General features: G+C 45.9%; 1 protein-coding gene across 1 annotated transcript; it reads left to right on the top strand.

Annotated features, from left to right (window-relative positions):
- The first annotated feature begins 284 nt into the window (after positions 1 to 284).
- On the top strand, positions 285 to 12,187 carry Zp2 (zona pellucida glycoprotein 2). Its single transcript, XM_075974839.1, is given in 20 exon segments — positions 285 to 334; positions 431 to 522; positions 1,451 to 1,534; positions 2,087 to 2,181; positions 3,767 to 3,922; positions 4,666 to 4,716; positions 5,163 to 5,324; positions 6,410 to 6,506; positions 6,604 to 6,788; positions 7,494 to 7,620; positions 8,530 to 8,717; positions 8,799 to 8,890; positions 8,986 to 9,110; positions 9,249 to 9,412; positions 9,414 to 9,438; positions 10,529 to 10,546; positions 10,549 to 10,664; positions 10,744 to 10,840; positions 11,156 to 11,233; positions 12,042 to 12,187. Coding segments are annotated over 20 exon segments (2,148 nt in total).
- Positions 12,188 to 12,519: the final 332 nt, after the last annotated feature.

Here is a 12,519-nt window from a genome sequence, read left to right as displayed (position 1 = left end):
AATCCTGGGATGGGCCACTAATTTACTCACCTGAGGCCAATTTCAGGGAACCCTGGTTTTCCTTCTGCCCCTCAAAAGCTGCTGGCAGAACATGGAGGCAAGTGTAAGGAAGAGCAAATGGCACTTTCCCCCCAATACCTCCTTCTCAGCTGGGCTGGGAGATCCAGGTGCCCCCAATGGTGAGAGGGTGGGGTCATAGCCTGCCTTCTGCTATAACAGCGCAGAGCTGCCTGCAGTGCTGCCTGCACAGCCTCAGCCTGGGTGCTCTGGTGGTGTCTTCTAACATGGTGTGGAGGCAGAGGATAGGGCCTGTAGGTCCTCCATGCTGCAGGAGGTGAGATGGTCTGGGAATGAGGGTAGGGAATGCAACGGCTTTATCTGTTTAAGTTCGCTTTTTCTTAGCTCTTTCTTTTTCTCTCTCCTATCTTAGCCTCTGCAGGTCGTTTTCTCTCTTATTTGTCCTTGTGGCTTCCATAAACTCCTTCAGTCTTCCCCAGTCGAAGAACCCTCCTGCCTTCCCAGGTATGTCTCTTGGGTGAGGGAACCCTCCTACCGAAGGGAACAGGCTGCAGATGGAACAATTCTCTGCTCTTTTCTCCTCCCTGTTTTCTCCCTTTCTCCTCTCTCCCCATCCCTCCTGATAGGGACTTGCTGTGTAGCCTAGTCTGGCCTCAGTTCAATGCCTCAGTCTACCTGCCCCAACTTCCCAAATGCTGGTTTTTCAGGCTGTGCCCCCATGCCTAGCTTCACACCCTTCTTACTTTAGTCAAGTCATTAAAAAAAAAATTCTCCTGCTTATCTGCGAGCTTGCTACGTCAGCTAGATGCACGAGAACAAAACAGCTTCTGTGCTACTTCCCACCCCCTTGCTGCTCTGCATTTCCTGGTACCTAGCTCAGGCCATACGCCGAGCCCTCGTGTTTTCTTCATCTAAATCCTAAGCTTACGACATCCGCAGTACACACAGCCAGACCTGTTCTCTGAAACAAAATTTGGGATTCTCCCCTGAGCCGGAGGCCTTAGAAAGGCAGTCATGGACAGAGTTTGGTCTTGGGGGAAAAAAAATCCCTGGGACTTACCCAGGATTTTCTTCTTAAAGCTTTAATTTGGAAGACAGCAAAGGAAGCATCTGCTCTTGAGACCTATGATCCCCACCACCAGCCACTCCAGGCCCACAGCAGGCAACCCCTGATTAGGTTCTGCCCTTAGCATGTTAACACTAAGTTGGGGTTCTCCTAGGAGCCCTGGGTGTTAAATTAGGAACATCCTTAAAGCTTGTGTTGCATTCATAAATCCGAATCTGGGAGCTCCCTGAGGACGAGTGCCCTCCCCTTCCCCAACCGGCAACAGTCTCATGCTGTTGAGGAAGATGGGTTTCCACACTTACCTGTAGGAACAGTGTCTCTCTCCCGTACCTCAAAAGGCTTCCAAATAGCTCATCTGTTCTCCAGGTACTGTCTCTTGTGATGAAGACGGAGTGAGAGTTGAGTTTCTAAGTAGTCTTGACTTGGAAAAATGGCAACCTTCTGTTGTAGGTATGTAATATGTATTTAATCTTTGTAAAAAAATTTTAATGATTCCTTTTTAAATTTTTAATGTGCACTGGTGCTTTGGCTGCATGTGTGTCTCTGTGAGGGTGTCTTATCCCCTGGAATTGGAGTTACAGACCATTGTGAGCTGCCATATGGGTGCTGGGAATTGAACTGCGTTCCTCTAAGAACAGCCACAGCGTTTAACCTCCGAACCATTTCTCCAGCCACTGTACTATTTAATCTTAATTCCAATTTGTAGAAAACAGGACCACCTCTATTTGGGTACACAAGACCCCAACACTTGGTGCTTTGAGCTCCCTGACTTGCCCAATGCCACACAGAGGGAGAACACCTGTCTTTCCTGGGTTGTATGACTTTGTGGGATCCACTGGGAAACTTTGGCTGTAAGTCACAGCCAGCACAGAGTTTGAGTCTCATCGCCAAATTGTGTCATAAGTGATAAAAGCGCCTTAGATGCGGATTAAGTCCTGGCTCAGAACCTTCGATTGGCTCTGACACTGGAGTGTGTTTTTCTCGGTTATCTGTCTTCTGTAGATACCTCCGGCGCTGAGATTTTGAACTGCACTTATGCCTTGGACTCAAAAAACCTCACCATGAAGCTCTCTTATGAAACCTGTACCACAGGACTGGTAAGTAATTCCTTTGGAGGAGTGTTCTGGGGAGGAGGAACCTAATCATTTACTAGTATTCAACTTGATGGCTAAGGGTTTAGACTTTGAAACAAAACAGCAGTCCTCAATCAAACTGCCTCATTCTGATGGGCTGCTAACATAGCCAGAGGACACTTTGGATCATGCCTAAGAACATTCTGGAGCTGGGATAGGTTCTATTACTGGAATCAATATGGGTATAAGCTTATAATGCCCAAGGGAGGGGGAAAGCTCTGAAATATAAGCATTGAAGAATCCCAGGTCTTGAGCTATTAGTCCCAGGTTTGACTTCAAGTAAGCCACCTAACCTTGCTAAGCCTCTGTTCGCTTATTAGAAAGTTGGAAAAATGCTGCCACCTCCAGAGGGTATAAAGACTAATGATACCATAGAGATGAAAGCAGGGCACATTACTTAGAGCAAATGCTTGGGCATGGAGCTATTTTACTAGAACCCTGTGTGAGATAGAAGGCTATTTCTGGCGCCAGCAGATGAGAACCTAACTGAAGAACAGGTGTTAAAAAGCAAACAGTTGCTAAACAATAAGGGTTTCTCTATTGCCGAGCAACAGGATTGCCCAATTAGGGTCATTAGGTGTAATAAAAACCTGCCACATGGCAGAAGTTCTCAAGCGTCCATGTGCAAAGAATCGCCTAGGGGTTCGGGGTGTGCTCAAGGATTTCAGCTGATGTGGGTGTGGGAGTGAGTCCTGGGAATCGAATGTTTAATAGACCATATCCTCTGGCCCTACAGGGCAGGCTTTGTGTATATTCAGACTCTGCTTTCTGAGCAGTCTTCTAGCCCACTAAGACCCTCTGTGATGGCCCAGAAAAGTAATATCTTTGGGGAAATCTGATTTAAACTTCCTGTTCTTTATTGAAGCTTCATACATGTGTATACAGTGTGTGGTCATCATCATATCCGCCCCTTACTTCCTTGTTCCTTCCAGTTTCTCCCAGGACTCCCCAATCACATATCCCTTTCAACTTGATACCTTCCTCCTATGAATACAAGCCTTCCCAACTTCAAGAAGCTTAGAACTGCATTTCCCTGGGCCCAGTGTCTGCTAAAAACTACAAGCTATGAATGGCCAAACCTAGTCTCACAGACTTAATGAATGTGGTGGTCTTTGAATTAGAAACAGTTTTTAAGGTGAAAATGACATAAAATTTAAGAGTTACTATTCTAACACTCAGCAGAAAATTGTTTGATACCAATTGTCTTTGTCTAAGTTCCATGAGATCAGAGGTAACAAAGATACCCTACTCAGCACAAGGGCGTCCGCCTAGCTGCTGAGTGGGGGTATTTGAATAACCTATATAAATGTCTGGGAATAGCATGAGACAAACATAATAGAAATATAACAGAAACAGTCTTTAGCCCTAATGTTGGAACTCTCCTCTCAACCAAGCTAGCTATATAGTCTTCTGGCAAAGGAATGAAGTGCCTTCAGGAACTTGGATTGCCTAACTGAAATATGTTCTAGTCTAATGTCAGACTCAGACTTCTAGAATTGCCTGTCCCACTGAGGCTCTAACTCCTCATCCATACTATCTTTGTACACAGGTTGGTGGGTACCAAGTGAGCATCAGAGTGCAGGACAACAGTACTGACCTGAGAGATAAAGGTGGCCTGGGCCTGCATCATTTCTTCTGTCCACTTATTACAAAAGAGATCTACGAGTTTTCAGATGCCATAGTCTGCACGAAGGATTTTATATCTGTAAGTGAAGTGGGAGGGCTGCCTCTCCTATGGCTTCAGCAGGGGGAATAGAATGGTGGTGTGGACGTAGCTGGGCTTAATAACTGGGTGGGTTTCAATTTCACTTTTACTTTATTTACTGCGTGACCATGATGCATTTTCTCAACCACTCTGAGGCCTTGTTTCCAAGGCTAACGTGGAAGACCAGCATTGACCTGACAAGGTAGCTTCAGGACTGAGTACGCACAGTGTAGAGCACCACAGGCCTAGCGACACAAAAGACTAACTGCAGTCACACCGACAGTCACAGGATTGACTGATCACAGTCCAGGTCCTGGCTCCAAACTAAAACATGAAAACAGACAAAACAGCCCTTCTGCTTTTGTGTTTATGCTCAATAGGCTCATGTGGACGACGGACCACTAAGTAATAGGCCCTACTTTATCGTGGTAGCAATGACTTGATGCTGTACTTGGTTCTGTGGATGTAAAGAAGGTTGTATATTTTAGAGTCTAGTATTTCAGCCTGTAATTGGATCTCGTCTACTTTCTCCTATGCCATTTGAAACCCAAAGGGGTAAAATCCAAGGACAGGACTGAAAGACACATCTGGCCATGTGCTCTTCCTACTGTGTGGCAACAGTCGGGCTTCTTGGAAGAATGGCATTAATTAACTTATGCCAATTAATCTGGGTGTTTTCTGCAAAATAGCAGGCAGTAGAACTTTAGAAACTTTCTCCTAATCTTTCCTTTTTTCCTTTTCAGTTTACCTTCCCACATATTTTCTCTAAGTTTGCTGATGATAACGCGGTAAGAGTACAGTTTCTGAATGGGTTTGTGTCTGTGCGCGTGTGGACCATATGCATTGGGATGCCTGCAGCGGATAGGAGGTGTCAGAGCTTCGTAACTGGAGCTAAAGGCAGTTGTGAATTGTACAATGATTCTGAGAACTGAATTTGGGTCCTCTGGAAGAGCAGTAAATATTCACTGCATCACCTCTCCAGCCCCTAAAATATAATTCTTCACTTATGATGAATTATATTAACATTTAAATTCATGTTAAAGCTCGTGGTCACTTTAATCTGACAACCACAAGAATCTAACATTGTAAGCCAGTCTTACACACACAATGGGGTGTGTGTGTGTATACATACATGTGTATACATGTGCACTTGTGCAGTCATGAACAGGTGTGCTGTTGGCAAGCACGTGGGGGTCAGAGGACCCCTTGGAATTATTTTCATGTCTTTTGGCTTTTGAAGAATGCACCTGAGATGGGATGGACCATTAAGCTTGACAATGGCACAAAAACCCACACTCTGTCCCTGAATGACGCCTTGAGACAAGGATTTAATCTTCTGATTGACAGCGAGAAATTAACCCTTGATGTGCCAGTCAATGCTACTGGAGTCGCTCAATATGTGGTAGGTGTGAAAACCCTTTTATATCACCATCAAAGAAATGGCCAATGTCCTTAAGTATGATCTTACCATGGCTTCAAATGGGCTATATTGCCAATTAAAAGAGGTGTATCTAGGTGGGCAGATTGGCCTGTACTTGTAGTTCTAGTACATGGGACGCTAATGCAGGAGACTTGTGAGTTTGAGGATAGCCTAGACTAGACCACGTAGTGAGAATCTGTCACAAACAGCCTGTAAGTTCTAATATCAAGTGCTGCATTGGATGATAGGAATGCAAGGGGGGAGAAGGGACACTGGCCTTGGTATATGTTCTTCCCCCCTTTTATAGAGTCTTAGGGGTGAAGGTGTTCTGCTGGGGTGATACTGTTTGCCCTATCTTCCAGGCCATCTGTGAGATATTGAATTGATATATATTATGTTTTGCATAATGTGTAGACCAGTGATGGACCGTATGACAGTCCCATAAGACTGGAGTGGAGCTGAATTAGCCTGTTTTGTAGCTACAGTTAACATTATAGTGCAATGCCTTGCCCACGTTTATAGTGGTTCCACACGAACCCGGACTGCCCACTGGATAAAGGTTTCATACATACAATCACATGTTAGGTGATAATGACAAAAGCAGGTTTTATGTGACCATGCTCTATTGTGCAAGGACAATTGTCTGATGGTACATCTCTTAGGATCTACCCCACTGTTAAGTCATGCATGGCTGTGCTTGAGACAGGTCCTGGCAAGTGCTCAAACATGGGCTACTTTAATAAAAAGAGTTTTGTTTCACCTTGAGCATAACAGGGATGGCTGGGCTCTGTGAGCACTCTGACCAGCACTCTAAGGTGGTCATAGACGACGGTCAGTTCTTGCTGACTCCCTAGAACTGGGTGAGTTATAGGTCATCCCCACAGACAGCACTAGTCTTCCAGGCATTATAGAAGACACGATTAAGCCCAGAGCACCTTGGCACTGATTGAATAAAATACCAACTCCTCATTTGTGCCAAAGTGATGCCCGATGCTTGAGTGTATTGGCTCTCACTGGTTAGGGAATCAAACTAATATCTTAAATCGTATCTGCTTCCCAACCCCCAGCAAGGGAGCAGCCATCTCTACACTGTGAATCTGAATCTTATGTTCTCAATGCCTGGGCAGAGGATTACCTTCTCCTCACAAGCTCTCTGTGCATCAGGTGAGGCCCGAGAGACCACAGCTTCAGCAGTGGGAAACATTGTTCTTAGGACTTAACCAAGGCTGATAATGGGTTTTCTGTCAATCATGGCCTGCAGATCTGTCTGTGACTTGCAATGCCACACACATGACTCTCGCCATACCAGAGTTCCCTGGGAAGCTAAAGTCTGTGGGCTTTGGCGAAAGGAGAATTCCCGAGAGGCAATGGCCCACCAGTGGGATCGACAAAGAAGTAACAAATGGCTTGAGACTGCATTTCCGAAAAACTCTCCTGAAAACAAAAGTATGTTTTTCCCCGAATGCCACTTCTGAAGTACTCTGTGGGTAGTGTGAGTTAATTCATGGCTTGTCCATAGCGCCTACGTGCTAGAACGATCGGTTTAAATAGTGCAAGGCCTCCCTTGATCTCTTTACATAAACAGATTTTTAAGGAAAGTTGTCTCCAGCACCATCTCCTTAACTTCTGCACGTGGATACACTTCTATATTTTTCTCACTCAGTTCATTTGGCAAGCACAAACTACCTACCAGACATCTAATGATGAACGCTCACCACAGTCTGTTATACAACAGGGCGACTTGGTCTTTGTTTCAACCTTTTGTTTAAGGGTCTCCTGTTGTCCTGAGGCTAGTCTTGATGGATGCCTTTGCCAGGGATTGAATGGCAGGGAGTATGTAGCCATAGCACTCTGTAACATCTGTGGAGTTCTTTGAGCCCTTCTTGGGCTTGGCAAGGATAGACTCCACTATCCTTTGCAATTTGTTAATTCAAGCTTTAGTGACTAATAGTACAAAGAGTATGAAGGACTGGGCGCTTTAGGGCGTGCGTGAGTTAGCAATGAACTTCTGTCTAGAGAAGTACCCTGATCTGACAAAGTGAAAGCTCTTTTGTTTTGGCTTAGAAGGAAATTAGATCAGCCTGAAGTGTTGGGCAAACGTTTGGGGACTCCTGCTTCCGGAGATGGCTAGCTGACATTCTCTCATTTCAGTCCTCTGACGAATGCCCACATTACCAGTTCTACTTCTCGGCACTCAAGCTGACCTTTCACCTCCAACCATACATGGTGACCACGGTGATAGATACTGAGTGCCCCTGTGAGTCGCCCATCTACATAGGTAAAAAATGTTTCTTTTTTAAATCAAAACTATCTGGGGTTTTTTTGTTTTGTTTTACTCTTTTTGATCCTCTTAATGCGTCTGGGAAAATGTAACGGATCAAGATTCTGATTCACACTTGTGGCTCAAAGACTGAAGATGAGCTGTCAGAAACGACAATCTCTAAGTTCTGGGGTGGGGACCCTCGTGTGCTACCGTTCTCAAACACCCATGCAGGGAGATCACTGTGGAACCAGTGAATTTAAGTAACCTGGCTATACCGAATGAGACACGAGAGCCCCACCACTGCCGTCCAGGGACAAAGGCTTCAAACTTCTAGGTTAAGACTTTCTTAAGACTCCCATGGACTCTAGAAAGGAATCCTAAGTGGGCACCTTCTCTAGGTGAGCCCTGCTTCTTTACTCCCTCACCTAGACCAGGCCAGGTCAATAACAAAAGCTACCTTCTCAGTTCTTCTTAAACTGCCTGGGATTTGTGAGTCGAGGCCGCGTGTCCCTTCCCTAGGTGTTCGTTGTTCGTGCAGTTGTAGGTTTCAGAGTTCTGCTGGACTGTCTTAATCGCTGTATAGCCTCCTGTATGGGCTTCCCTGGTTTTGAAAAATCCTGGAAATTTTTCTCAAATCTTGAGAAAGGGACACGATGAAACCTGGCACTTTATAGCCAACCCACATTGAATCCTTAAGACACTTTAATCTTATCAGATTGGCCTGCTCGCCTCTATGACCCTTCTTCCACGTCTCCTGGTCTGTATGTTGCTGACACTGCTCATGTGACTTATATTCCTCTTGTAACTGTTTTATCAGTGTTTGTTCAGAGACTTAAGACAACTCAAGCTTAGCTGCTGGATTGGTCTAGGACTTCAGAACGTCACAGAGTGGGCTTATTTTCTCTAAACCTCTCTGCTGTCCAGTTACAGATGAGCTATGTACACAGGACGGGTTCATGAACTTTGAGGTCCACAGCCACCAAACAAAACCTGCTCTGAACCTGGAGACCCTCCTGGTGGGGAACTCCTCCTGTCAGCCTATCCTCAAGGCTGAGGCACTGGGGCTCGCACGCTTCCGAATACCTCTGAACGGATGCGGAACACGACAGAAAGTAAGTAGTAGTCAATGGGAAGAAGTTAGGACTGACTTTTGAAGCAAGTGTTTTGCTGACCAGCTTCGTCTAACGCTTAAGTTCGAAGGTAATAGAGTCATCTATGAGAATGAAATACACGCTGTCTGGGAAAATCTACCGCCAAGCATCATATACAGGGACAGTGAGTTCAGGTGTGATAATCTACTGGGGGATTTTTAAGGTTTTGTTTACATTACAGCAATTTTGTTAGCATAATTCATATTTCCCCCTACCCCAAATTTTCCAGAATGACAGTGAGGTGTCATTACGCCAGAGACAGTGTGCTACTAAATGCCAATATCAAAAGTCGCCTTTCTCCAGTGGCCTCGGTAAAGCCAGGTCCACTGATGCTGGTCCTGCAAACATACCCAGGTGAGGTGTTGCAACTCGAGTTAACAGAAAAAATACTTAGTGCATTCTAGGGGATAATCCCCCATCCAGTGCTGCCAGCCTAATGTATCTTGCAGCCAGCCTGCACCTCAGTCCTGAAGAGGTTTCCGTTAATTGCAGACAAATCCTACCAGCGACCTTATGGGAAGGGTGAGTACCCTCTAGTGAGATACCTCCGCCAGCCAATCTACATGGAAGTGACTGTCTTGAACAGGAATGATTCCAACATCAAGCTGGTCTTGGATGACTGCTGGGCAACATCTTCTGCGGACCCAACCTCTCTCCCCCAATGGCATATTATCGTGGATGGGTATGTATTCCCTGCACTACAGGGCTGCCCAGATCAAAAACATCCAAACTTACCAGCGATTGAAACTAATCCTCCTAGGACCTGAAGGAGACTTTGGTCATGAATTCCCTGACATGATCCTTGTTTCATAGTCCTCAGTCCTGGGTCTAATCGGGTGGCTCGTGCTACTTTTATCCCCCTGAACTCTTAAGGAATGGGCTCCTCTCCAAAAAGCCTCCTCTGGTGCACTTTTACCATGAGGGAGAAGTCTAGTGTCCATTTACTGACCACTTGCCATATGCCTGGCCGCCATGTGTCCCATCGCATCACCTGAGGAACATGAGCCACCTTCGTGAGGGAAGCCACGCTTGCTAAATGTTACCTCAGCAGTAGGTGGAGCTGGGGCTAGAATTCCCACATTAGAACCTAATGTGACAGTGCTTATAGCTCTTCGTCCTCTCAGCTCTGCCTGAAGTGTCCCCTCCCGGGTTCCTTACCTGCAAGGAGCTATACTTTAGCTTCCTCGGCTCTGTGGGAATGTGTTGCAAGACGCTAGACTCCTGCCTCAAGAGCACATAACAGCCTTACTCAGTCACACAATCCATTTCTTTACCTTTGGAGATCTGCCCAAGTATTCTTTCTCTGAGGCCAGCCTTGATTCTCCCTTATCCCTCTGTAATTCTCCATACCGTTGTGCTTTCCCTCCTTGATGCCGTCACTACCTGCTAGCGTGTAATACAAAATGGCAACAATTCTCTAGTTCTATCGTAAACACTTACTACCTAGGACATAAATAGAAACTCATTTCTGTGCAACAAGTAAGCTGGTATCTTAACACATGCACACGCACACACACTAAGGAGAATGGTCGCAACTTGAATCTGTTATGAATTCACGTGCTAAACAAATACGTATTTGCATTACATAGTACTATACATAGGACTTCATGAATATTGACGGTGAGGTCCAGTCAGAAAGATGTTAAGTAAAACAGGTACTGGTAGGATATAGACACAGCTGTAGCATAGTTCTCACATGTGACTCACCTTGTCCAAATGTGCACATGTGGATTGCTGTGACTGATGCCCCCATCCTGGTGCCTGTGTCCTAGCTGCGAATATGAACTGGACAACTACCACACTACCTTCCATCCAGCTGGCCCCTCTGCCGTCCATCCTGCTCACTACCAGAGGTTTGACGTGAAGACCTTTGCCTTCGCATCAGAGGCACAGGGGCTCTCTAGCCTGGTATGTGATCACGAAGTCACCTGGGGCAGGTCGACGGTGAGCGCACTGAACCCGCCTGACTCTCTTCCTCCTCTTCCAGATCTACTTCCACTGCAGTGCCTTGATCTGCAACCAAGGGTCCCTTGACTCCCCTCTGTGCTCCGTGACTTGCCCTGCATCCTCGAGGAGCAAACGAGGTAAAAATTTAATCCCTGTTCTTGTTGGTCAAAGCAAGTCTCAATTTTTTTAGAATTGAGTAATTTTAGGATAATATCTTGTTCTCCACCTAGTCCCAAGGAACATCGTCTCCAAGTCTTGCCAAAGTGGTGAGCCCAAGGCACATAGATTCTTGTTTAGCCCAGTCCATCCATCCTTTGAGAATCTATCCATGACAGGCAGGTAGAATTCGCATCACAGGATACTCCATGGACCTCTTCTAGGGACTCCGTTAATGCCTCTGGCACGCTACTCCCGAGATCAAAGCACAACCTTGATTATTTGTCTCCCCACAGAGGCCATCAGAGAAGACACAATGACAGTTAGCCTTCCAGGACCTATTCTCTTGATGCCAGGCGATTCTTCACTTACAGGTATGCATTTAAAGTCTGGGGTACTAGTGAATGCAAGCGTTAGCTTTTTCTGCCAAAAATAATAGTATGCTTAATGATAACCTAAATAAGAACAAAGCAGAATAAATTTCCTTCCCACAGAAACTTGAACTACTTGTGTGCTCTCCTGAAAATCACCAGCAAGGTCATGTACAGTACCTACTGGTAGACTTGCTTTGCTGTCTCAGCGTCTGATAGAACCATGAAGGACTGGCTCTTAGCTGTGGTCTTTGTTCATGACCCACTACTCGCAATTTTACTCTTGTTCTGGATGTCATAATGGATTCTTAATGCCACTCTAGATCTCAGAGGATCGTTGCCTACCATACCAAGAAATCTGTGCGTATTGCTAGCAGATTGGTAGGCTGGCAAGCTTAAGTATCCCTTTAACTTCTGCCAAACTGAAATCAAAGGAGATTATGCTCCTATAATCATCCCTAGCCTCACCCCAGAGGGCCTCAACTCCAGGCCTAGAATGTAAAATTAAGCTATCTTAAATCTCTAACCAATTTCCCTGTGACCTTACCTATCCAGGGATAGCTAACCATCAGGACATTGCATTAGTTGGGCTGAGAGGTTGAGGCTATCTCCAGACATCAGTCCTTCTAGCTGGAGATGGGGGAGGGTAAATGGTAATAAGGGGGCAGGGGGAGGTGTGGAGCAGAGGAGGGAGAAGGTGGCAACAGAGTGAGAAGGTGAGGCTATGGCCTACTGCAAATTCCTGAGAGACTTAGCTTCTGTAGAAGGCCTCAGCACAACCATAGCACTTGAATGCTTGCTTGCTTTGTAGATGCTACGGTCCCCAAAAGGAGCAAGATTACCAAGGACATGGCTGCTAAAATAGTAGCTGCGGTGGCTGCATTAGTGGGTTCAGTGGTGATTGTAGGCTTCATCTGTTACCTGAATAAAGAAAGAACTGCGAGGTTGGATCACTGAGCATGCAAATAAAGAGGCTGCAGTAAAACTCCTGTCTTATGTGTTTATGTGTGTACGCGGACACACTTGCGTCAGTCCTCGGGCACCGTCCACTCTTTTCTCCTGGGAGGAGGGAAAGAAGTGATCTCAGGGGCCTGGAACTTGCCAAGTAGACTAGACTAGCTGTCCAGTGGGCCACAGGAACCTGCCTGTCATACTCCCTAGTACCAGTTATACAGTGTGTGCCACTGCAATGGGCCTTTAAAAGCAAACTGTGGAGATCAAGCTCAGGTACTCATGCTTGCAAGGCAAGCGCTTAACCTGACTGAGCCATCTCTCCATCTTTCCAGGCC

Source organism: Microtus pennsylvanicus, chromosome 5 (genome assembly GCF_037038515.1).
Source record: "Microtus pennsylvanicus isolate mMicPen1 chromosome 5, mMicPen1.hap1, whole genome shotgun sequence".
NCBI lineage: Eukaryota > Metazoa > Chordata > Mammalia > Rodentia > Cricetidae > Microtus > Microtus pennsylvanicus.
The sequence above is the reverse complement of the archived record's forward strand: the minus strand, read 5'-3'. Positions and strand labels throughout refer to the sequence as shown.